The 25,710-nt window shown below is 33.3% G+C and overlaps 2 protein-coding genes across 7 annotated transcripts; one reads left to right on the top strand and one right to left on the bottom strand.

Moving 5' to 3' along the window:
- The first annotated feature begins 2,474 nt into the window (after positions 1-2,474).
- Positions 2,475-17,943, top strand: LOC111399607 (histone-lysine N-methyltransferase ASHR3). 3 transcript variants are annotated; one of them, XM_023027015.1, is made up of 11 exons: positions 2,478-2,909; positions 3,677-3,814; positions 4,099-4,266; positions 11,359-11,385; positions 11,760-11,890; positions 12,129-12,209; positions 13,890-13,983; positions 14,104-14,182; positions 15,972-16,143; positions 16,954-17,034; positions 17,412-17,943. In XM_023027015.1, exons 1-11 carry the CDS (start codon positions 2,577-2,579, stop codon positions 17,587-17,589), a joined length of 1,482 nt encoding a protein of 493 aa, XP_022882783.1. In that variant the 5' UTR covers positions 2,478-2,576; the 3' UTR covers positions 17,590-17,943. The 3 variants fall into 3 exon arrangements, with proteins under 3 accessions (XP_022882784.1, XP_022882783.1, XP_022882782.1); XM_023027014.1 differs by having other exon boundaries at positions 2,479-2,909; positions 11,760-11,877; positions 12,113-12,209; XM_023027016.1 differs by lacking the exon at positions 3,677-3,814 and having other exon boundaries at positions 2,475-2,909; positions 11,760-11,877; positions 12,113-12,209.
- A 1,545-nt stretch (positions 17,944-19,488) lies between these two features.
- LOC111399606 (gamma-glutamyl peptidase 3-like) lies at positions 19,489-21,114 on the bottom strand. 4 transcript variants are annotated; one of them, XM_023027011.1, is made up of 5 exons: positions 20,668-21,110; positions 20,403-20,570; positions 20,122-20,289; positions 19,816-19,875; positions 19,597-19,704 (listed from the first exon to the last, which is right to left on the bottom strand). In XM_023027011.1, exons 1-4 carry the CDS (start codon positions 20,983-20,985, stop codon positions 19,858-19,860), a joined length of 672 nt encoding a protein of 223 aa, XP_022882779.1. In that variant the 5' UTR covers positions 20,986-21,110; the 3' UTR covers positions 19,597-19,704; positions 19,816-19,857. The 4 variants fall into 4 exon arrangements, with proteins under 4 accessions (XP_022882778.1, XP_022882777.1, XP_022882779.1 ...); XM_023027012.1 differs by having other exon boundaries at positions 19,816-19,872; XM_023027010.1 differs by lacking the exon at positions 19,816-19,875 and having other exon boundaries at positions 19,489-19,704; positions 20,502-20,570; positions 20,668-21,114.
- Positions 21,115-25,710: the final 4,596 nt, after the last annotated feature.

Raw genomic sequence — 25,710 nt, 5'->3', positions numbered from 1 at the left:
TTATATATTGACGATTTAGATAGATAGTCGATAACGATATCATTAGAGATCACCAACACCCATTCTTCGGCTATTAGAGATGGCAATATCGTCAGTTATATTATCGATAATATTTTGCCTTACTTCATTCACCAACGAAAAACTGTAGGTATAATTCACAGAATTTTATTTTCTATATTGTTTTTGTTAATTACTAGCATACGAGTTAAAATATATTTTTTCTTATATTATTAACGACTAATAATTTATTTTTTAATTTTTAATTTTGTTCTCAACGTAATTTTTGGTTTGTATTACATTTTATATTTTAATTTATTAATTTATTGATGAAATTTTCACTGGTCTATATAAATATGTTAAACTATTTATGTTTTTTTTTTTAATATTACTGACTAAAAAATCATTTGTAATATTGAATTATTATTTCTAACGTTATTAAATTTTCCACAAATTTTTACATCTTATAAACAAATGCAAAGATATGTAAATTTTAAAAATTGGGGGGCCTAAGTGCAATAATCTAACCCGCGTTGTGTCTGTCCATACTTTATTTTATGTTCGTGATTGCTCTCGTGTATTCTATTCTTAAATGATAAAGTTAGTATTTAAATACATATATCACAATTGAAAATTACATGTTATTAGACATACATTCAAATTTGATACTGGATTTTAGATTTGGTTATGTTTAAATTAAAATTAAAGATTAAGTTGATATGTATTCAATATTTACCATATACCGTGTAACCAAGATCCAACCTTACATGTAGAAGCCGTAAAAACAAATCAGAATGATTTTAATTTGAATGACGAAATTCGTGATATAATTATGTAAAACAATTAATATGGATAATAAAATTCTCATGTGTTACTTGATTTGTAATTCATACGTTCATTTGAATACAAAATTTATGTGAAGGATTTAAATGCACAATTAAGGTAGAGATTTAAAAGATAGAATGCCAATTAGTTCATTTATTAAATGTTTATCTGAACCAACCAAGGCAATAACGTCAAAAGTACATTAACTACGATGAAAATTTTACAAACGACATCTCATATTGTTGGAGGCAAACAAAACTTTTATTTTAAATCTCAAAGAACATAGAAGCCAATATGTCACAATGCAAGAAAATAGAAATTATATTTTACATATATTCGAGATATTGGCAAGATATTACTCAATTCCCTTAATCCCTGCAAGAGAATATGAGAAAAACGACCAATATGTATTTACAAATATGTAAATGTCAATTTGATTTGAGTCATCCATGTAGATTTATAATTGTCAACTCAATTAAAAACTTTTGTGACACTTTATAACCAACAGAAATGAGTTTTTTTAACATCATAGACGACTTTTCGTTTAATTGCACCATGATACATTGAGACTAGTTGCAATGCCAAAAAATGACACAAATGGTATTTGCATAATTATAAAGGTTGAACCCCAATCTTGAGGATCCCCACCGTTTCGCCCCTAGAATTTTGTGAGGGAGGTAAATCGCCCGATGTGCCCCAACAAGTCAGGAAATAAGAGCTATTTTTACACTACTTCTATAAGTAGTCCAATTCTATGTCTCAGGAATCGAACTCCCACACTGCGATTGTCAGTAAGGTTTGAGATAACCTCACTATTGTCCTTTACATCACTGGGCTATGTCCCGGGGGGCATATTTGCATAATTATAAATCTATAGAAAGATGTTAATCAACAAATTTCGAGGGAGTCAAATAAGGGCCCGTTTGGGATGGCTTTTGAAAAGCCAAAAGGAGCTTTTAAGAGCCAAAAGCAGCTTTTGGACCGTTTGGCTATTTTTGTTTAAAGTGCTTTTGGAGGTTAGAAGAGCTTTTAGAGGAAGCTAGTTTTTTTGACTTCCTCCAAAAGCACTTTCGGAATGGGAAGTGATTTTAAATATTAATTTTCAAACAAAAATTAAAATAGCTTTCTCCAAAAGCTCTTTTATAAGAAGCAAAAGTCAAAGTAAAAGTCGTGCCAAATGGGCCCTAAGTATTGTCCATTTATTCACTCATTTTTGTATATTTATAATTTAAACATTTTATAAATACTTTTCAAACATGTTTAGTGAACATTTTATGTCCATGTTTAAATCTCATTTTCTATAATTCGTTTTCAATTGCATATTTCATGATATACACAATTTTTATCAACTTATAATTATATAGTTCATTAATTTTTATCAAAATCTACTACAAATCTAATTTGGACTGAAAACCCGTTTGGTACGGATTAAAATTTGATTTTAATCTAAGTTAAAATTAAACAATCAATATTAATCATATGAATTCCACGACTTTTCAACCACACATTTCAAAAACTTCTATAATCTAATTTTACTTTCCACTAAACATTTTTAAGTCATTTTCAAAATTTCATCCCTTTGGGGCAGTATCGTAAATTTTCGTAATCTCAAACCTCCCGTTACGAGAATTCACATAAATTTTCATTTTTCCCGCTCAAATCGTCCTGACCTCATCGTCCACCCCATCCCACTGTTGCATATACACGTGATGCAGCATAGACTGTAACGGCTGCTTTCTCACTCTAATCCGAAAATGCCTGCCCTGGACAAACTTCCAAATTTTTCGGCATTCAAAGCCGCGGTTCCTTGCACCGAACTCAAGCCTGTTCGAGAACCAGTTCAGGTGGGCGTGAACCCGAGTCCTGATATGGAACCAATTCTGGAGCAGGATTCGGATTCTGGGTTTCAATTGACTGTATATAATGGTGACGTGGAACGAGAAGGAATTAGAGAATTCGAGGAAGGCGAAGAAGAAATGGAAATGGCTAGGGCTTTGAAGCCGTGCGAAGAGGGGAACTGGAAAATTGAAAAGAGAGACTCGGATTCCAAGAGTTCTCTTCCCTTCCTGTGTAAAGCTCCTAAAACGGTAATTTATCATTTTTATTTGTTTTAAATATGATTTTTTGGGGGATTTTTATCTTTTGTCAGTTGGAGTGGTGAATTGGGGAATTTGGTAATTCATAGATTTCTTCTGTTAGATTTTTATTTTTGACGATGAAGAGTTGGTTTTTAATTGTTTATTTTGTTTTGTTAAATTGCTTCCTGTAGCAAATTAATAGTTTGTTTTGGATTGTCAACGTCAAAGTTTTTAAAATTTAAAAAATCGTACCTTTTTGGATTACAAATTTGGTTTATATTCTTCTACTGAATTCTCAATTTTCAGGAATTATTAGTGTTATTCTATGGACTTGGTGAAGACTGGATATTTCTGACTTTTATTTTAGCTGTCAATTAATTAATTGGTTTCAATAAATTTTATCCTGTAGGATTCTTTAAATCTTGCCGATTAATTTTTAGTTCTATAATAAATGGTCTAATTATAGTTAATCTTTTATCGTGATTATAGATTGCTGTGAGGTTCAGATTAATCATTTGGTCTATTTTGAGTTATTAATGTACCTACATAAAAGTTAAGAAAAGACATTTTATCCACAACAAAAGTAAAACCAAGCCTTACTCTTTGTGCTGCATTTTCTTGGGATGCTTTTATGTGTAATAATTTTGCAACAGAGGATGATTTAGCGTAGCAGCCACCATGCCTTTAATGTTCTAAACAAAAATTCACTTTAATATTTCACCTTATAATATCAGTGGCTCAACATTCTCACGAGTTTTCATCTCTCTGTGGGCCAGTGTCTTGTTTGCCAGAATGTAATCTACAATGAGGAAATATTATGCTCTGTTCGCAGCTGTCAAGCAGCTTTTCACCTAATATGTGCTAAAGATGGACTTGGCTTCTTGTCTTCGAAACAATTCAAGTGCCCTCAACATGTAAGTGTGAGAAAGTTATAATGACTATCTGAGTTGAGGCATAAAAGATGACGGTGGCACAATTATAGGCCACTGATGTGCATCTTTGTGTAAACGAAGTTTTTGATTTACGTTAATTCTTTTCTTTTCTTTTTTAGTGTTTCCTGAATATGGACATCATCAATGTTTTCTTTATAAAAGTACTCTCAGTTTCTGATTTTGCCTTGTTTCCTGTATCTACTAATTTTGGTTTTTGCCGTGAAGATTATTTTAACTAGGTTTATATATATCTCTTTATTAATCAGGCATGCTTTTTGTGCAAGCAAAAGAATCGATTGTGGCGATGTATAAGATGCCCAATGGCATCACATGATAAGTGCGCACCATTTCCTGAGCATGTGATTCGTTTCCCTGATCGACCACAGGAGGTCATTTGTTGGAGGCATCCTACTGACTGGCATTTGGAAAAGAAGGTCAATATCTTCCTTCATTCATCAACATGGTTCTAAATTTCTCCACATTGTTCAAAGTTTCTTTCACTGTTTAGTGTTTTTGCATTCATGTGATATCATTCTTTGGTTCAACAGCGGCGTGACATTCTTAATTTGGTTTGATGTTATTAAGAACTTAGAACAATTCTACTCACATCCCTACTGGTAAACCACAAAATGACCATCAGAACCAACAAAACATCACTATCTCAGTACTCTCTCTCTTTAATTTTGTCTTTTTTGTGGCTTACTAAACAAAGTAGAACTTATTTTGATTATCCATCAATCAAAGCTATTGATATGAGAGACCTTGAATGGATGAGCTGAGAATTCGAGGAGTGATGCTCCAAATAATAGATACGAACCTTACATTTTGAGCTATAACTTGAATAATTTTGACATACTTCTTAACTTATTATATCTATATTTGCATTTGAAACTAATTTTCTTCTCGTGACACAACAGAGGGAACACATTAAAATTCTTGAACATAAGATGCCGCTAAATTTCCCTGCAGCCACTACATAAGGATATATATTTCCTTTTCAAAAAAGAGAGACACATCATATGAAAGAATAAAATTAATTTTGGAGCATCTTAAATGTTGATCAATTGCCAATCTTACTCCCATTTAACTCGAGCTGCAAGTATGTAACTTACGAATCTGATATAGCTTCCATTTCTGAACAGAAATCCAATTTGGTAGTTCTTTTGCTATATTTGGTACCTTTTTAGATGACTAACGTGTACTTTTGAACTGTGACTGCATTTTAATAAATTTTGCTCTGCCTGGCCTAATGATAGAACTAGAGATGCAAGTTTCCTTTAAACTGCAATTCTTTCCATCATCTTCCTCCATTATTCCTTTTATTTTTGGTGATTTCATAAATTGTCCAAAACTAGGTCGGCATATGGATGGGTTGCATTTTAAGAGTCAATGACTTGTAGACACTTGTTTGAATACCTTCCTTCATGTATAGGATTGAGTTTTTAAAACGAAATTGAAAAAGAACAATGTGGCAGAGGCAACTGCTATATTAAAAGGAAGGATGCACAACTACACCACGGCATCTATCACAATGAAAATGGAAAAGAATGATGTAGCAGTGACAACTGCTATATCGGTGAAAAAACATGCAGAGGCAGAACAATAACCAATATATCAAAGGAAGAATACACAGCAACTAACTGTACACTATCCAAAGGATTTTTCTAGTGAAGAATTGCATAAGATTAGGAAAGGCAATCTCTATTTTCTTAGCGTTGACAATCAAGAACGTTACGATTTGGCTCTAATCAAACTCACACACACACTCACATATATAAGAGAGTTTGTTGTTCCTTGGTATAGACTTGGAAAGAGAGTTACAATTTCAATTTGAATTTGAGATGGGATCAGTGCTTTCCCCAAGGGATTGAATCTAGAGCAGAAAACAAAATAATTCCCATTCTAAACTCAACTTAGCAATCAGTTTTTTCATCAGTGTACCAGCAATCTCTATAAAATTAAGTTTCAAAAATTTCCTCATTTGGAGGTCACTAGCTCTGATGCTCGGACTCTTTGAAATAGGAGTACCCGTGTTGGACACGACACGACACCGATATGGAAAATGTGTCAGATCCTTCAAATTTCAACTGGACACTTCATCTTTTTGTTTCTTCTTCATTCCTTTTTTTTTTTTTTTTTTTTTTTTTTTCGCTCTCTATAAACCTATCGCCGCCTCCGAGAGGGTAGAGAAGGACGGCGATGTTAGGTTTTCCCTTCTTTTTCTACTTATTTCTTTTTCTGATCCATTTTCTTCTTCTTTTTCCTTTCCTTTTATCTCCGTAACGGTGGTTTAGGGTTTCGTTTGTGTAAAATGAAAATAGGTTTCATATAGTGTTACTCAGTGCTCCATTAAGTCCAAATTACAATCAAATTCCTCATTTTCTATTTTATATAACATTTACTAATTCCCATGATAAAAAACTAAACCCCAAAATTCTATTTTATTCGTCTTAATCCCTTATTCAATACTCATTTCCTTCTTTGTTAATAATTTATTTTGATCTATTCAAGATGATATTTTGGATTAGTAAAAAAATTGAAGTTTGAAAGGCGTACCCACGTACCCGTGTTCTTACATTTAAGAAAATAAAAAATTCGATACTTAGATGCATACCTGTACCCTATACCCCTACCTGAGTCCAAGCATCATAGGTCACTAGTCTTGCCTCTAGTTTGGAGTCCCAATCAAGAAAAATTGTCCGAGAACAGAGAACAAGAAAAGGAGAAAACTGGAGAAGATGGTAAGACGGAGATCAACCCTCAATACAATGCATGGATGAACACAACGACAGTCTATTTACCACATGGTTGCTAGGGATAATCATGCAACAGGTATTAGTTATGAATGATTTATGGTGTCAATTCCACTTTTTAGGTGTGAAACCTTATGGAAGAACAAATCTGCATCATCAAAGAGAATGAAATTCTCTAGAATGAAAGTTTTGTGAATCTTTAAAAAGAGAAATCTTTCCCTTGATGAATATCTTAGAAAGTTAAAAAATACTTGTGATAGTGTTGTAGCTGTGGAAAAGCCAATGGAAAAAAGTAACGAAATTATCAAAATAACCAGAAGATTTGGTCCGTAGTATAAGGATTTTCACATGGTTACCCATCTTTAATCAGTTGGTTTTAGCATTGCAAGCACAGACATATGCTGCTTATCAGATGTACTGAGAAGACGAACAAAATAATCCATGAGCAACCCTTCCTCAGCCAAAGAGGAAAAGGTGATGCTGTTGATGTGGTCTCTTCAACTCAAAGGGATGAGGCTTCATTGGTAATGAAAATCAACAAGAAAGCAACCATGGTGGCTACAATCAATAGAGGAACTATCGGAAGCAAGGAAATCAATCTACCTAGCAATCACCAAGAAGGAATGACGAAGTAATTTGACAAATATGTGGCCTGGCTAATCACGAGGCAGCGTGGCCTTAGGAATGTTGGAATCGGATTGATCATTCTTACCAAGCTGAAGATGTTCCTATAGCTCCCTATAATAAGTTTCCATGATGAGAATGATCCAACTCTTTATGTGGACTAAAGGCACCCCTGATATGCTGAATGGTCTAGGTAAGGTTCTAATTTTGTTCCTTACAAATGGCAACAAGTCAACATGATATAAAAATGGTCACAGTCTAAAATTTTCTTAGGAAAAGATTGAAATCCTATGTCGACATTTAAATTTTGAAAATGTCTTGATAATTTTGAGATCAAACATAATCTTTTATCCTTTGGGCAACTGACTTTTGATAATGCTTCTAATAGTTTTATTATTAGAGATTAGTCGTGCAAAATCCTATAATTGGTGCGGAAGCTAAAGGGTGTTGTATAGAAGGAGAATTAAAGGTTGGAAGAGGCAAACTGCCTACTAAAATAAGGCTTCCTACAGTATTTGACACTAAAGTATGGGTTATCTCCATTCCAAATCTTTAAACTTTTTACACAATAAACAATTTATTGATGATTTTGCACGAACAAATCTAAGAATATTTGTGTTAAATGTCAAATGAAAAAAGTTGCAAACCCTCATTTTCTTTATCAAATAATATTTACGAATTTTCTTTTAATAAATGCGGATTCAAAATTGAGATAACACTTTGAATCTGTTGGGGAGTTCAGTTACATAGTTCTACCTGATGCGACAAGAGGATCATCCTGACATGAGAAATTCAACAAATGAGAAAATTGGTTCTCTCAGGTGTGGCAAAATGCCTTGCTATAGCACAAATTCAGAGGAACTTGCATTGAAACAGAGAATGTGTTATCTCCATTCTAATTCTTTAACCTTTTTATACAGTAAACAATCTATCTATGATTTTGCTCAAACAAATCTGAGAATATTTGTGTTAATTGTCAAATGAAAAAAGTTGCAAACTCTCATTTTCTTATCAAACAATATTTATGATTTTTCCTTTAATAAATGTGGCTTCAATACCGAGATAGCACTTTAAATGTGTTGGAAATTTCAGTGACATGGTAGAACTTGATGTACTAGAGGATCATCCTGATATGGGAGATTTAACAAATGAGAAAATTAGTTCGTTCAGGTGTAGCAAAGATGCCTTTATATATTACAAAATCAAAGGACAATGCACTGAAACGGAGAATTACTTATTCCTTCAAGATTCTGATGAGAATTTTGGGATTTGGATCAATATAGGTGCAATCGTTGCACTTGACTCATCTATAAATCCATCATCATTTGTCATTTTGCTAAAATCATGCATGTTTTTCAAAATAAATGTGATCAATTCATCGTGATTTATGAAACCTTATCTTATCATGCTAAGGTTTTAAAAACTGTATCATTTTATAGATTATCATACTCGCTTTTCTTGTATTTACTCTTTGAAAAAGAAGTATGATTTTTTGGAATGTTTCTTAAATTTATCAAATTAATGGAAAACCAATTATAAGAGGAAAATAGAGGTTTTTTGAAGTGAGGAAGGTGGTGAATTTAATTTCCTTACTTTTGAGACGTTTAATGGAATGTGAAATTTTTACATAGTTTTCTTGTCCTAATGCTTCTTAACAATATGGTATTACCAAAAGAAAATATTAACACATCGTTGAAAGAGAATTGACTTATTTTTCATACCAATCTATCGATGAGGTATTAGATAGATGATTTTTTAACTTTGGTCCATTTTAATAAATCATATAAAATCAACTACCCTTTATATGATTTTTTCGCTCTTGTAATTGTTCAAGATGCAACCTCGCACAAAACTTGCTTTCCACATTTTAGATATTTCATAAATAATAAATGCTCATAAAAGACATCGTTGTCTTTTTGTATGATATAGTCCGTTGCACAAGGGATATTGTTGTCTCAATCAGACAACAAATAGAATGTCTTTCAAATCTCAATAAAAGTACTTTGATTTATGTTCATAATAAATAAACTGTCTTATAGGAAAAGTTAGAAGTGAGCACTTTTCCAGAATTAGAAGCATAGATTCTGAAAACGGAAAAAATTTCTTCAAAATTTACGACTAAACAAGATGATGTAGTGCATAATAATGTGTCAACAACGTTACGAATTTGAAAAATTTACATTACCTAAATCTAACACTAAGTGCTCCATCTTGCATGGCGGTAGCCACTTCTAGAGACTAGCTTTTTGATTGCTAGACACTCGATGAGAATGTTTGAGATTATATCTCGACCCAATACCCATGTCAAAATGCGGTAACTGTGTGACTAGAATGTAAGTGTACATTGATTACTCGCAGTCATCCGCTATAGTATTTCTTTTAGTAATAGGATATATATAGGCCACATGATCTATGATGTTTTTGGTGTTATGGACACGTGACTATATAAATACGTGTCGAAGATAAGATTTAAAGGATATACATGTGGCCTTCTCTAGTGGTTTAAGTTTTTAGATTTCATGGTTCAACATGGTATTAGAGTAGACAAAGGTCCTGAGTTCAAGTCTTGCTGCCACTCATATAAAGGTATTGTGCATGGTTTAGGATTTAATAGAAAAAATGAAAATTCGCTTACACGTAAGGGGACAGGTAGAAGACAAGATTCAAATGATATATATGTGCCTTCTCTAATAGTTTAAGCTTTCAGATCAAGTGGGTACAACTGGTCATGGAGTTTTCATGGACATCTACTAATGGTAGTAGATCGATTGAGTAGGGTTTGGCTGATTCGCCAGACCAAAACATCCATTTTCCGCTTCAACTATGGCTTGGGTGTTGTCAAAGGAAATTGTCTGGCCATATGGTATTCTGGACTTCCACTTTGGGGAGCGGATATTGATATGCCCCAAAGGCACTATGTAGGCGTCAAACTATAGATAAAGGGGTGAGAAGTGGGATTTAGTAGGCAGAAATTAAGGTGTCAATTGGGAGAGAGCTAAGCCTCTCGAAAGCTTAGCAAACTATTTTAACTTTCATTTCATTCAGTTGGAATTACACTCTATTCTTTTATTCCAGTATGAAATTATAAAAATACAAATATCAACCTATTTAATTTGTGTTCACAAATCACAAGCAAATTCTGGGATTCTATTGAAGAAGTTGGAAAAAAAAATTGAATTTTTAGAACTTGGATCCAAGGTTTCAACATATATCTGCCTCTTTATTTTTACAATGTATAAAGAGTAGGTGTCACTTAGCAAATTATCACTTTCCAGTGAAAATAAAACATTTTGCTTAGCCTGACTTGGCTTGTTCATTGGTTGTGATTTATTCATATTTTAATAAAACAGCACCTTTTGGAATTGTAATAAGCTCGGACGCTCCATTTGACCGAATTTGTAAGTCCTCAAATTTGAATGAACACTATTGCAGCCACGTATGTTTCCAATTGTTGTGACAGCTAAACTTAGACAAAAAAAAAAAAAAATTATCAAATCTCTAGGAAATAAATTATTGGAAATTTAACTAATATTTTCCTTGCAAACTAAGGTCTCATTTTGGAAAGTTGTCATGGAAGTGGTACATAAAGCATGAATGTTAAACACTTCAACCCATAAAATATATTTTTGACGTGTTCATTTATATAAGCTGCTCATTTTTCCAGTCAGCTGAATTTATGCTCAAATCTAAAACAGTAATTGCTGCTATAATTAGTAGTTATTATACCTTAAAAATTATTACCATAGAGGGGAGCGAATAAGAAGAATAAAGAATTATGAAAGTTGTGAATTGCATTTTATTTATGAAATCCTTGATGCTTGTTATGAAGCTTTCATTGCTGATAACTCATATGCTGACCAGGCTATTTAAACTTATCAATCTGAACCTTTCCTTTTCCCTTGTTTTCTATTTTAACAGTTTTCCATTTTTTCCACAAAGCATGTTCTGTGATCTATAAGATTTTATCGTTAACATTTAAACTCGAACATATATTAGCCTGATTATTTCATGAGATGATACAACTAATTGAAATTCAGGCTTCATTACATGATATTGTCAATAAATTTTTATGTTTATGTTGCTTTTATTGCATGTTTATTATTTTGATTGACTACCTGACAGAACTCACATATCTCTTTTATTATGCAGCAAGAGGTTCCAGCCAGGAGCTTAGAGGTTAGAATTTGATCATCAGTTTCCTTTTCTTGTTGATTATGCATGGTGAATGAAATAAAGCAGTGCATCACACTGTGGATTTTATTCAATGCTACTTCTTTTTGCCTTGAAATTTGCATTTTATAACAAAAATTGGGATTAAATATGTAGAAGTCATGAATATTTGCAGCAGATTTGCAACATTAGTTTTACATTGAATCCTTTGATTGCCTAGAGGGATTTCGATACTGAAGCAATATGTTGTGAATAAATACTAAAGATTAAACACTTTAGACCTCTCCATAGATGTGAACTTGCTTCTTTTTCATTTTTTTTCTAGATTTATCTCTGCTCATCATGATTCAAATTACGAACAATTTCGTAGCATCTTTCAGGAAATATTCTCTTGCTTGCCTCTTCCACATAAAGACGAGGAATTTGAGATCGACTTAAACTGGAAAGACCTGACAGAAAACACATTGGTGCCACCTCCATATGAGCACATCAAGCGAAGTATCCTATGCATGTTGGTTTCAGATTTACTAAGCTGAAACTTATTATACTTGTACACAAATAGTCATTATCTCCCTTTCTATATATGAAAAGAATTCAACTACTATTAAAATCTTTGGACGATGCTAAAAAACTATTTATCCTGTTTGATTTGATTAACTATTTAAAGCTGTAAATGCAGCTAAAATTGTAATGGCTCTAAATGCTTAATTTCTAGTTAACTTAACTCAAGTAGACTTTTACCTCATTAGGAGGAAGCGCAGTAAGGTTGATGCTGATACTGGATGTGCAAGCTGTAGTTCTACTGAATGCTCTGAGGCTTGTGTCTGCAGGTGTTTATGTCCTCCCTTTTATAACTTGTGCTTTTACTAATCTTTAACTTGTAGTTTGTCTGTTGCTCAACTAGTGTTGCAATATTTATAAAATTAACTTATCAAAGTATAAGCTCATTGCTACATGTCTTCGCTTTATCCATTCTGCTCCTATAGAGATCAATTTCACTTTAAAATCAAAGATTCAAATTCATTTTTATCTATCTCATTCCATGTAATTGTAAATCTGCATCTTCCTTCATGTTTACCATGGCTGCTAGGTTTCTCTATTTTTTGAACAGATATATCTAGCATCATTCTTTTGATGTGTTCAAATTATTGCACTAGGTGTCAAAAAACAGTTTTTTACAACTCTCTCTTGATATTCTCATCTCAACCACTGTGAGTTTATGTATATGATGTTTCTGAATGCCAGCGAATAATATAGCATTGTTGGTCTAGTTGGAGACATAGAGAATAGTTTTTTTCATCTCATAAAAATTTCAATTGCACAAATGCACCCCTGTGCTTTACCCAAGTATATAATGGACACATTCTGTGTGAAGGGTATCAAGGTTGTTCATTTAACAAATCCAACACCAATTTAACTCTCTGCTTGTAAAAACATTGACTTAAACTGGATTCCATGAATTTTTTCTTAATCCAACCGAGTTTGAATCCCATATTTTACGATATTCTCTATTAAACTGTTATGTACTATACTGTTGCATTATCATTATAGAATCTAAGACATGGAACAGTGATGGCCATTACTCTGCATCCCTACACCTGCAGCAAGCCAGCACTCCCTTCTCTTTGCATAATGGCTTTTGGAAATGACGGTGAACCTAAAGATAGTTTATCAATCCAATTCAGCTAGTCTTTGTTATATCTTGAAAGCACTGGGTTTTGATGTGCACGTGAAGTTGGATTGGATTATCAACCTTGTATATCAGTTCAACAAGATTTAAGAAAAGCAAGCATGGTTGACTTGCTTAACCAAGTTAAACCACACACTATGATTCGATATTGTGTAACAGGTGAAAGGCTTACCAGATGATTGTTGGAGTAATTTAAACATCCATATGCTTATCTTTGGTTTCATACTAGTCATAAAAACATTCCCTATATGCTTCAATTGTTGGAAGAGTTCTGGTATTCCATTTGTCTGACAGAGACATAGTGTTCCCGAAACTCTAGCTGTCCTTATCTGACTTTTAAGTAATCCTCTTGAATAATGTAGTCCTATTCTATTTTAACATGTGGAAGTTCCCTACAAAACAAGGACTAAAATATTTTTCTTTCACGAATTAGCTTTTAAGATCTGTTTTTTGCCGAATGGGATGGATAACTTGATACAAGAGCTTTTGGTTGAGTAGAAAATGACTCTGTCGCAAAAGCTGTTTAACTTCTAGGTCTACTGTCATTTTGAACACTTATATTCTTTTGTAGACATTTCATGAGAAATTTTAAAGCATCGTGCTCTTCTTAGAAGTCGGACACCTCTATACAAACCAATGCAGCATATGTAACATTTATAGAGGCTGGAATCAGCAAACAGTATTCAGTGTTCAGTTCATTCAAAATTGGCACCGATGATATTTCTATTGCAATATTCTTTCATGGATTCACATAAATTCTTGAGTTTTTTCATAGTAAAGTTGCATTGATGGCTTCCACTATTATTTTTTTGAATAACAGAGTTCAGTGCATCAGCTGCTCAAAAGGTTGCCTTTGCAAAGGAGATTGTAAAAACAGACCATTTCGGAAAGAAAAAAAGATCCAACTAGTCAAGGTAAAAGTGATGTGTTTTGTTCTTTAATATTTTTACATGTTTGTTTTAATTACGGATTTTATTTTTTTAACCAATTTCCTTTTCCTTTCCACTACATTGACACTGGATTTTGCTTACCAGACAGAACATTGTGGTTGGGGTGTAGTGGCAGCTGAGTCCATCAATAAAGGTGATTTTGTGATCGAGTATGTTGGTGAAGGTAATTCTTGCATGTCAAAATATAAATCATACTACTGGAATACTCAGTTTTTATTTCAAATTCTAACTCAGTTCTCTAAGCGTGTGAAAAAGTTTGAGAAGCTGATCTTAACTACATTAATTTCTTGAATACACACACATGTTACGATGTGGGATTCTGATTTATAGTTTTCTTGTAAGTCAGCAAAAGATTAGATATGAAAAATAAAGGGATATAGAACACGAGGTGTTACTGATGAGAAATATATGATTATAATTGGAGCTCTTGGTATATTAAATGGTATCATAGCTTGGTGTTCTCCTCAGACTGAATTGTTGTTCACGCATATTTGGTGTAAGGAATAGTAATGGAGGATGATTTGTAAATTAGGTTGTCATCATATGGTCAATTTTTTTATTTGGTCAAGAAGAAAGATTGCCCCCCGGCATCAAAGTTGTAGTTTATCTTGCTGGAGTTGAGTTCTTTTAGCTGGAGAGAAATGATGGGGAATGAAGATAAGAGTAAAAGGAGTTCTTAATATATTAGGAATAAATATAGTTTGATTTTATTAACTTGTTTTAGTTTATTATAGTTTTCAAGTTTGATTAAAATTGGGATTTTATTTTATATCTTTATTCATTTTCCTACTTACAATAGGTTCACTTGAAAACCAGATAAAAAGAAGGCTTATGTATTGTAATAGTTAGGCTTGATTATTGAATAAACTCATATTTACTTCCTCTAATTTCTCTATATTTTCTCTCCTTTCTTTCTTTTACTTCTCAAGTCTAATAAGATTGTCGATTGTGAATCTTTAGAAAAGAGCTTCCTATGTCAGTTACATTTATAGTCACCTGAGTTTCGAAGTGACTTTCGAATATACAACATTTGCCTTTTCCTCAGTGATACGTTTTTAGCTACAGTGGCCTTTATGCTTCGAGCAGCCACAACATTTGCCTTTTCCACCGTGATACATTTCTAGCAAGGGTACATGGACCATATCGCGAATTCAAGAGGGGTGAGGTGGTGCATCGCTTTTCACTTTTCCAACCAGATTACGTTGAAACAAAGAACAGTACTATGAATGAATAAAAAATTATATATATTCCTTTTCAAATTTGAAAATCTCAAAATCTGTATGCCTTATGGAACTGAATTAATGCATACCTATTTTAGTCAAGTAACTGTGTGCCAAAAGGAATATGTAATTCACCCATATATCGATGAAAATGTTCTAATTTCTTGTGGAAGATCCATGAAAATAGCATGATTTTTTCAGTGTCCATACTTCAATAACTCACAAGATTTTTGAGAAAGATGAATCCTACCTTGTGCTTGATATTGATGGCCTCTGTCTGCTGAACACAGATCCAATGCATCTTTATTTATTATATTATATTGGCCAACCTCAGAAGGTCTTCTTGTCTCATCATTGAAATTTCCCATATTCTCCATCCATCCACAACGCTTATTGATATTGCAGTCTATAACTCTTTGCCCACTGAAGCCTTTTTCTGTAATATGATGACATTAATTCTTTGCTCACATTAACTTACTGCCTGTGGTGCAGAATATAAACTCCCGCTTTCATATTTTCCGTACTAGAGTTTACCTAAGAATGCAAGTGCTCTTAGCTATTGCATCCTCTGTAGATTCTGAAATGTGATGCATAATTCATAATTAAAATTATCACAAGTTCTCCTAAAGCATGGAGTATGAAAGATTTTATGAATATGCTGTGTTATCCTTCCATGTTTCTTTTTTCTTCAAGAATAAGATCTATAATCTAATAGTTTGTTTCTCTTTTTAGTTATTGATGATGCTTTGTGTGAGAAAAGGCTATGGGAGATGAAAGATCAGGAAGTTCAAAACTTTTACATGTGTGAAATTCGGAAGGACTTTGTGATTGATGCGACGTTCAAGGGAAATTCTTCACGATTTCTAAATCATAGCTGTGCTCCTAATTGTAAACTGGAAAAATGGTAAGTAAAACTATCTTGCAATTGATTTTCATGCCTTCCTAATGTGAATGACTGTTTTGGGGCTTCCACCGCTAGACAGAATGTTACCCTCAAACTTTGCTTCTTAAGTCCTTGCTAGGTCCCTAATGCAGCTACAATCCCAATCTATGTATCCCATTTTGTTTCTTTTAACTTATATTCGTAAGTCATTTTAATTTCAGTATATAGGTTCCACAATCTTAATCAGTGGCGTGAACTCTAAACCCTTTCCTCCTTAATTTTTTAATTTCCATGTCTAATAACCATATCAAGCATCAATAATTAGGCTCTCACAAGTAATAGCATTTATAATACTTGCACAATTACCTATCCACTTTCTTACTACGAATAAACACTATTCTGAATATACTTTAGGTGTATTTGTCAGTAGGTGGGTCTCTCAGAAAGATAGTTTGTTATATTCTTTTTAAATTGATTTGTGAATTATAACTACTGAAAAATTAGAGAATTTTCCTCAATTAATCTGTTTTGCAGTGCTGCATGAAATGAAAAATTGTAGTCTAGTTTGGTTGAACTTGTTATGGTGATAATATACATTTCAAACTTCAGAATTCATAAGCTGATGCATTGAGGCCAAATGGATACAGTTACGTGGTTTTTCTTCTTACTCTTAGGAACTCTTTAACCATTATTGCTGGTTGACAGTTACAAACTTAAAATTGTCATTTTTTTTTTCTAATACTAGTTTTCCCAGTTTTTGATTTTATATTTATTTCTTTGCACGTGGAAGATTCTGACTATATCTGTTGTCAAATTTTTCCTTTTCAAAAGGCAGGTTGATGGGGAGATTCGGGTTGGTGTCTTTGCAGCAAGATCCATTCAAGTAGGAGAACCGTTAACCTATGACTACAGGTATGTCATATGTGCAACGGATTGCTGATTTTCATATTATTTTCTGAGATTTGAATTTGAATAAACTTTTCAACAAATAAGCTGCAGCTGTGTACTCAACCCACTGATATATCGAAATGTCCATAAAAAATTAGCATATTTTTGGTTTGGGAGAAAATATATTACAAGAGACTAAGGGTACTTGGTAGCTTTCGTGAACCTAAGTGCATGTTATTTACGCGGTATTAGATAGGACCGAACAATATAATAGACCGTAGTCTTTTTTAATATTGTTTAGTACTATCTACTTGTCCCTATCAAACATGCTATTAGTACATAACTCTTGGTTTGATATAAAACAGCTGCAGAGACTAAAGCTACTGTTCTTGAGTCTGCAGATTTGAGCAATTTGGGCCAGAGGTTGAGTGCCGCTGTGGGGCTGAAAACTGTCAAGGCAATCTCGGGACTAAAAAGAAGGTTGTTTCAAGTAGGAGGAATAAAAGGAAGACCGATTTGAACTTCTCTTGGGGGGCAAGACGCCAAAGATCATCTCAACTTGTTTATGAGAACAATTAGAGCCAGTAATAAAAAAAAAAGGCAATTCTTTCAGGCGGCTCTTTCATGTTGTATACTGATGTTATCATTGCACGCTTTAAAGAAAAAAGAAAATAGGTACAATTAAATTGTTATATTACAACTACAAACAAAGCCTTATTCCCAGTAAATTTGGGGTCGGCTATATTCAATTGTTGTATTAGTTGAATTCTTAAGTACAACATAGGCATAACTCAGGTTTTCCCTGTAACTTTTTCTTTCATCTAACTCTGTATATAGTTCTCATTAAGCATGGTAACAGTCCAGTTTGGACATGGTTTTTGGAAGATACAAATATTTGTACTTTACCATGAGATTAAGATTTTTGGCTTCTGCTTCTGCTTCTGCAAGCACATCAAAAATCATATTGGTACTTAAAAGTTTATTTTACAGGAATAGAAGAATATTTATTATGAAGGTGAAAAAAGAGTTACAAACAAACAGGTTTGAGATCAACTTCATACAAAGAAAACCTTTTCTTTTTCTTATGCCATTCAGAAAGCCTATAGTAAAAGTACAGGAAACTTATTACAGGAATTGTACAGAATTTCGAAAATTGATGATGTGGAATAAAAAAAAACGAAAAAAATAAGGCTGAGAAAACAAAAACGCGGGAAAGGACAGCTTCTCATTCCACCATTTCCCCCAAAATTGGCGTCGAGTCCCGCCACTAACGACTCTCCCATATCCGGCCAAAATTCGGGCAATTGACCGGCGCATCTCCGAGTTGTATGTAAATAGAAAGTCGACGCCATTCTCATCAAGAATTCCAAAATTTGCAGTCACCGATAATGGCAGACAAAGGTATTCTCCCATCTTCTTACTTGGGTTGTCAATTGGTTAGCTTCTCTGTGTCCCCACACACTTAAAAAGCAACTCATTCATGGCTGCCCCAGCCCTCTTTTTCATTACCCACATAATACTCTCATTTTATTACTCTCTTCATTTTTGCATCCTCGGTTTTTTGGATTTTTTCTTCAACACAAAGTATATGTCTCTCTTACATAAATTCTTCCCGTTTGTGCTTTGTCCTTGTACTGGTTGCTATTTTGTTTATTGGGGGGGGGGGGGTAAGCAATTGAGCAGGCAGCAATGAAGGACGGTTAGCTTAAACTTCTGTTCAGTTTTTCTTGCTTTATATTGAGTTTTATTTAAGGATTTAATGCGGCGTCGGGGATGGAGGTGAATGCGGCGTCGGCTTTTCTGTTCACAGGCCGCTTGTTGGCATCGATGGAGATGACTGCAGTTGTGAAGGGGATGCTAACGTTGTATGCGGTGGTACCGATCGACGACGACAGTGAGCACACAGACAGTTAGTTTGGTTTGGGGAAGAAATTTCGTGGGTGATTTGGGAGAAATAGAAGAGACTTTGGATTTGGGGGAAATACAGGTGAAGTATTATTATTGTTTTTTTTTTAAGTATGCCACGTCATCATTATTATTCGAAATCCTGTAACCCTTCTGTTGATACATAAAAATTCAGCCCAAATCGAACAGCCCAGAGAATAAAGTCCAATTGGAGGGTCCCCAAATCAGATAGCCCAAAGAACGANGGAGAAATGTAATCAATCTAAGTTGAGTTGACCGAAAATGCATGACACAAAGTCTTGAAATCGGCTCATATGCTTGTAAAACCCGCGTGAATTAAAAAAATCACTAAAAAAGTGGCCCCCATCCCTTATTGTGAGTGTTCAATCAAGTCTTCTGTCGGGCATTTTCGATCAGTGTAACATCATAGAAAAATAATTATGTAATTGGAAATAGAAACACTTTTGGCTTTTAATATTAGTGGTTTAACTTTCTTTATGTTGTTGAAACCCAATTCAAGTAACCCTAGTAAATCTTGACCTTTTAACTTTTTCAGTTATACGAACTCGAAAATAAGTTGTTAATGATTTTGCACTATCAAATGGAAGAGTGTTCAATATTGAGTGGAGACAAGCATACATAGTGAAGAAAGCAGCAAAGTCATCAAAAGTATGTTTGCGACTGAGTAATCCACCTGCCTTTGAGAAAGCTCTTACAAATCCTTTCCCAGTATTTCCTATCTGCTTCTGCTTCCATTGACTTCAACTTGGCTTCTTCTGCAAAACCCTTCTGTAATTGTAAAAAAATTACACAATTAAATTGACCTTTGCACGTGCCTGTAATGCATGATTCACATAAATTCATCGGATTGGATGTGAATAACGCATGGCAAAAATTTACATTGAAGATCAACTTTGTGCAAATCCTTTTCCTTTATTCGAGTCAAGAGTCAAGGACCTGCTATTGAAGGGAAAAAAGGTCTCAACAAAAATTTAATATTACCTTCCTTTTATCGATTACAAATGAAAACATAGTTATGAGTTTAAATACCGCAACAATTTATGTCGTGTCACAAAGTTTTGCACTGGCTTCAACATAATACAAACCCTCAATTATCAGGGTTTAGGAGTGGTTATGAAAAAAAAGAAACGTAGTCTGACAGATTTGAAAAGCGATTACTGAATTTACGATATATGATTTGTCTACCTCAAAGGAGCCGTTCGAAAGAAGACGATCAATGATATTGTCAAGAATGTCTTTTTCATATTCAGGATGTCCCTGAATTCCTAGAATGTTGTCTCCAAATTTGAACATTTCTACACGTGTTTTATCGGAACATGCAAGAACTTGTGCTCCCTCAGGCACTTCACAAACCTGTCAATTAATTTCATGACCTGTCAAATTTCTTTAATGAAGTTAATAATAATAATAATAGACACTAAATATGTAAATAGAGAGTGAAAAAAATTTTAAAAAAAGATATATACCTCATCTTGATGGCATTCAATGATTGAAAGAGTGGGAGGAATTTCATCCAAACTATCATCAAAGTATCCATAAAAGGTGAAATCCTCGGTAAACCTAACCTTTCTTATTCCAATATCCCAACCACTATATGCTTTCCCAACTTTTCCTCCCAAAGCTCTACACAAAACCTTGGAAACAATGAAACATAATTATAAGTAAAAAGTGAAACAAAATAAGCAAAATTAGCCTTCATTATTTCAGTATCATTTTATAAAAGATATATACCTGATGACCAAAGCAAATTCCAAGAACTTTCTTTTGCATTGCGAATAATGTCTGCAAAATAAAGCAAAGTTCAAGAATCCAATATTCATCCCCATAAGCATCATGAGGGCTTCCACTGATCACAAATCCTTCATAGTTTTGAAGATCATCTATGGCAGGAAATTCGCCCTCGACGATGCGAAACAAGTCCCATTTCTCTTCTTCATCTGCAAATGCTTCAACAAATACATTGAAATATCCACCATAGACTTTCTTCACATAATCTGAATCCCTTACTGCCATTAGTAGTGCAAATCTTTTCTCTCTCTGGACCTTCATCTTGTAAAATAAGTGAAAATTAGAAATATTTTGTAGGGATAAGTAGAAGTTTATAGGATTGTTGTAGGGAAGTATGGAATCAAAAATGGAAGGCACTAATCCTTTTATACAAGAAAGAAGAGGACGGTAGAAATAATAAATACAGTAACTAGTTGACAATGGAATTCACGTGATTAATATTTTGCATACAATAATAATAAATTGTTCCTCTAGAATGGATTCTTCTACTTATGGACTATAACTTGTTGAATCATTTAATTTAAAAGTTTAAACCGTCAAGAGTAACATAGATGTATATTATTTTAATATTATTTTCACTCTGCTACTCCAATAGAGCTTGCAACAGGAGCTGAGGTGGCAACATCTCAGCCCTTTAATCTGAGATCTGTTACAAGGGCCTGTCAAAAACCCTGTTTGAGTAGCATAAATCTACCAAATAGGTTAATAGATGACGTTAGTTTTCAGACTTTTGTTTATTATGTGAACATTTCTATGTACTTGTATCTTCATGAATTTTATATCATTATGATTTTCCCAAAGCTATAAAAATTACTATTATTTAGGAGAAAAGATAACTTTATTACATTCTGAGTATAACTAGTTGAAAATGAAAACTTTACACGCTTAATATTTTCCATATAATTATAGCAAAATTCTGTCCTGTTTTTGTTCATCGCTTAACATTCTCTTTAAAGTTCTTTCGGTTAGAATTAGTAGATGGAGTTTCCAAATACACTTATAGATCATGCAAAGCAAATATATATATATATATATATATATATATCCAATGTTAATGAATATTTATTTATGTTCAAAACTTATGAATGTTTTATCTCCTAAATTCATGTATTTTACTTTCAGATTCTACTTTCTTCATGGTTGCACCTTATTTTGATTTTGTTTTTCAATCTTGCGTTGGCAACCCTATATTTCATTTTGCTTTTCAAGACAAGTGGATTTGCATTATGGAGAGCACTTCTAATTCATGAGTGAAGCATATTCCTGAATATGATAGAGTTAGACGTAATTCGATCCTTCGAACACGTAAAACATATAACTTAAATTAAGCCTAAATTCACTGCCTAATAAAGCTACCAAAAGATAAAATTTGAAGCTTCTTATTCAAGCTTATAAGAGGTATATTCCTGGTTCTGCCATTGTTGAACCAATGAAAATCAGTTTCAGAATTTCAGTTGGCTGTCCAAACATAAATTCGAAATTTTTTTCGTTGTATAACATCAGAAATGGAATTTATCCTAGTGGGATTATATTCTTTTGCATTCTACGAGCATTTCGGTTGGGTAAAATTAAGTGTAAATTGGTATTTCCAAAATTTCTTTTGCATCCTCATTTATATCCTGGTGAGAAAATATCTAAATTATACTCCAATCGACTGATCTAAATTCACATTTTGCTTCTTGTGGATGTAAGAAAAGATGTAAATTTACATTTTTCACTTTTTCTATCGAAAAATGAAATTTGCATCTCCTTTGCATATTTCCATTAGAGAGGTTTTCGGTCAGTTTGGAGATCTAAATCTCCATTTTACAATATCATTGAAGATACTCTTAAGTAAAGGATAGAACATTGTCTAAAGACTAACATTAATTAATTCCCTCAACTTCTGATATAAGTATGCTTATTGTTTGTAGATTGATGCAATATGGGATTGGACATACAAGTGATAATGAAGTGTTTGAAACATTTTGTGATTTAATTTCAAAAATCAAAATTTGAGTGAGTTATTTTCACCTTTTTCCTTCCTTTTTTGTTTTCTCTTTTTATCTTGTCAAGGGGAAATAGCAATCATAAAATATTGTCAAGTTTCCTTGTTGCTATGTTATCAGAGATAGTGGCAAAGTAATGGTATATGCCTATATCAGTAAGCTTGTCCAAGTTTGGTAGTGATTTTTCAAAATTCATTTTTCTTTTAACTTATTTTAACCACATATTCTTTCAATAAAATAATTTTATACATGGACATAACCTTTATCTAAATTTTACCACATATTCACCAAAAAAAAAAAAAATTCACTTTTTACACAATTTATTCTCAAAGCATCTACATGAAATAGTCTCTTTGTTGATTTTAGGGCCACTGATTTTTTGCATAATTTCGCATCAGAACAAATCCTATTCCCAATGAAGAGTATGCGGGTTTGTTGTCAAAGATTCAAGTGCATTTTAAATATCCTCCACTGAAATTTATACTCTTCCCACCAGCTTTTGTATGGAGTCATCTAAAACCTTAGACTTCCATACAAGAATTGTTAGAAGAGTTTGGGATGTTTGGAATCAATCTGATAAGAAGGAAAATGCGTGATGTGAAAACAAAATGAAACATTGGGTTGCATCACAGAAGGGAGATGCACTGGTAAATATTCTTTTTAGCCAAATAAAGTGCAGATCTAAATTCTTTTTATGCTATGGTCAGTATTATCATGGTATATTGGTATTGGATACGAATTCTTGGTTCTTATTATGAGGGTGTTTGGTGGAAATTAAATTAGATTTTTTAGTAAATTATGATAAAGTTTTTTGAATATGCAGTTGAAAAGTTATGGGACCCATGACATATGTGTTTAACATTGATTGTTTGACTTTAACTTAAATTAAAATAAGATTTTAATTCATACCAAACATGCTCTATGAATTAAAAATAAACCCTAGTTTCTTTTTAGATATCTGCTTCGTGGTACAATCAAGTTTAATTCCTACCAATTTGCACTATTGCCTATGATTTTAAGGACATTGTTGACCTCGATTTTTACATAGGTGATGTGACCAACAAATTCTAGTTCCACTCACCTCTACGCTATAGCTCTTGTATACTTGGACAAACAGTTAGAAGCACGTGACCTTTTCCAACGATGGGGAAAGTGATCGCAAGCATTGTGATGATCAAGTTAATTAACTTGTAGATATGCATTTGGGTGTGGATGGACAGAACACGTGAACCATGTTAGTGCACGGGCGCCAATGATAAATAGAGAGAATAACAAGAGTGGATAATATCACTATGAATGTGTAAAATTACATTACCTTCAAATGTTACTAAATGCAACTTATAGGGTGGCTACGTTAGTCAACGTGGCCTCATCTTAGTGCTCGAGTTGCTTCATCATAGAGTTCACTTCTACAATCCTAGGTTCAGGGGCATTTAATGATTTCAAAAAGTAGTCACCCTATAACTTGGGCCCGACATCTGAAAAGCATACAGAAAGGTTGATTTAGAGACACCTACTGCAGAGAGATCACATTAATCAATCATGGAATATTTTGTACGGAAAATCTCTTAGAAGAGGTGAAAGATGATGATTCCTTTGCACGTTTAGAAGCTAATCGCTTCGGATTTACACTGCTGCAAGCCATGGCACCTCACCTCGACTATAGAGAGTTGGCTTCTACATGGCAGTTCGACTAAGGTGGTGCATCACTTCGACTACCTTTGTCTGGTGGCCTCGTTTACGCCAAATAGGATAATGGCATAGAGTACGGGATTGATTTGATTTGCTGGTTGGATGCCACGTGATGGATGCTTTGAGTTTTGTCGAGTGAGGGGTAACAAAAATATTTGGTGGATTGGATAGTATACAAAAATAGACAAAATTTTAATATTTTTCATAATTGTTCATTGTAACTAGCCCTATAAGTTAATATTACCAAGCTCAATTATCCTATGTTTGGTTTATGTTAATCTATTTATAATTTAAATTGTTTATAAATACTTTCAAAATATGGAAGTTCAACTTGTTCAGTATATTGTGGTGAAGCATTATGACTTTAGACTTTGTGGATACAATGGGGATAGAATTATCTGGAAGGGCACAAGTAATGAAATATTTTCTTTACATCTTTCAATGAGCTTTTTATTTCATGGCAGTCACAAACCTTCCCTTGGAAATGTTGTGTAGCGTCGTATCGTCCCGACATAAGTAGCTTTCTTCCTATGACTGCATATAGCTAGCTTTCTTCATTGTTTGCAACTGTTTTTCTTGCACATGGAACCATTCTCAATAGATGGAATTCCACGTATACCTAATCATTTCGTCTCTGCAAGGAAATTTGGGGATTATATCTTGTTAGATCACCTAATGCAGCATCAATTCAGGTAGCAATGGAGGGTAAAAATCAGGGGAGCTACGTGGGGGAGGGGAGGAAAAGAAAGTTGTGGGAAATTTAGAGGCTGTAGAGGTGGTAAAGGAAGAATGAGAAGATATATTAGGTGGGAAATTTGAGATAGGTTGGTGTCATTTTTATCAGTGTAATGGCCAAAATTCGACTACTTCAAAATTTAGTGAGTAATTGAAGATGTCCTTCAATAATGAGAGCTCGAACACGTTTTCCAAATTGTAGTGAATAATGAAAGATGCATTTTTACATGACAATTTGGTAATGGTGTTTTGGTTGTCACATATGCATTTTGTCAGTCACGTCACTAATCTCGTTAGAAGTTTAAAAACGTTGTTATACCAGTGAGCAACATTCAACGTTAAGATAAGTTTAGTGATTAAAACTCGATATTTTAAACTTCATTGAGCAATCGAAGACATAGACATAATTTTATGTATTATTAGGACAATTAACTCAAAAATTGCTTCTAAATGCATTTAGTAAATTTTCTGAAAGTGCTTTATTTGATTAAAAGAATTTATAAAGAAATCTTACCAAAGGTAGCTTTTTCAGAAAATTCTTCTATAAAAATTAAAATTAAAAGCAAAAGCA

Source organism: Olea europaea, chromosome 9 (genome assembly GCF_002742605.1).
Source record: "Olea europaea var. sylvestris chromosome 9, O_europaea_v1, whole genome shotgun sequence".
Classification (NCBI taxonomy): Eukaryota; Viridiplantae; Streptophyta; class Magnoliopsida; order Lamiales; family Oleaceae; genus Olea; species Olea europaea.
Note: the sequence above shows the minus strand (reverse complement) of the source record. Positions and strands in the feature narration are given on the sequence as shown.

Bases quoted from the DNA above. Each gene is read 5' to 3' on its own strand.
- LOC111399607 (XM_023027014.1), top strand. From the start codon at position 2,577: ATGCCTGCCCTGGACAAACTTCCAAATTTTTCGGCATTCAAAGCCGCG. The intron at 4,267-11,358 runs GTCAATATCTTC...TTTATTATGCAG, and splicing joins ACTGGCATTTGGAAAAGAAG to CAAGAGGTTCCAGCCAGGAG. The intron at 16,144-16,953 runs GTAAGTAAAACT...CCTTTTCAAAAG, and splicing joins AATTGTAAACTGGAAAAATG to GCAGGTTGATGGGGAGATTC.
- LOC111399606 (XM_023027009.1), bottom strand. From the start codon at position 20,985: ATGAAGGTCCAGAGAGAGAAAAGATTTGCACTACTAATGGCAGTAAGG. The intron at 20,290-20,402 runs GTATATATCTTT...ATTAATTGACAG, and splicing joins TTGAATGCCATCAAGATGAG to GTTTGTGAAGTGCCTGAGGG. The intron at 19,705-20,121 runs GTAGACAAATCA...TTACAATTACAG, and splicing joins TTTCGAACGGCTCCTTTGAG to AAGGGTTTTGCAGAAGAAGC.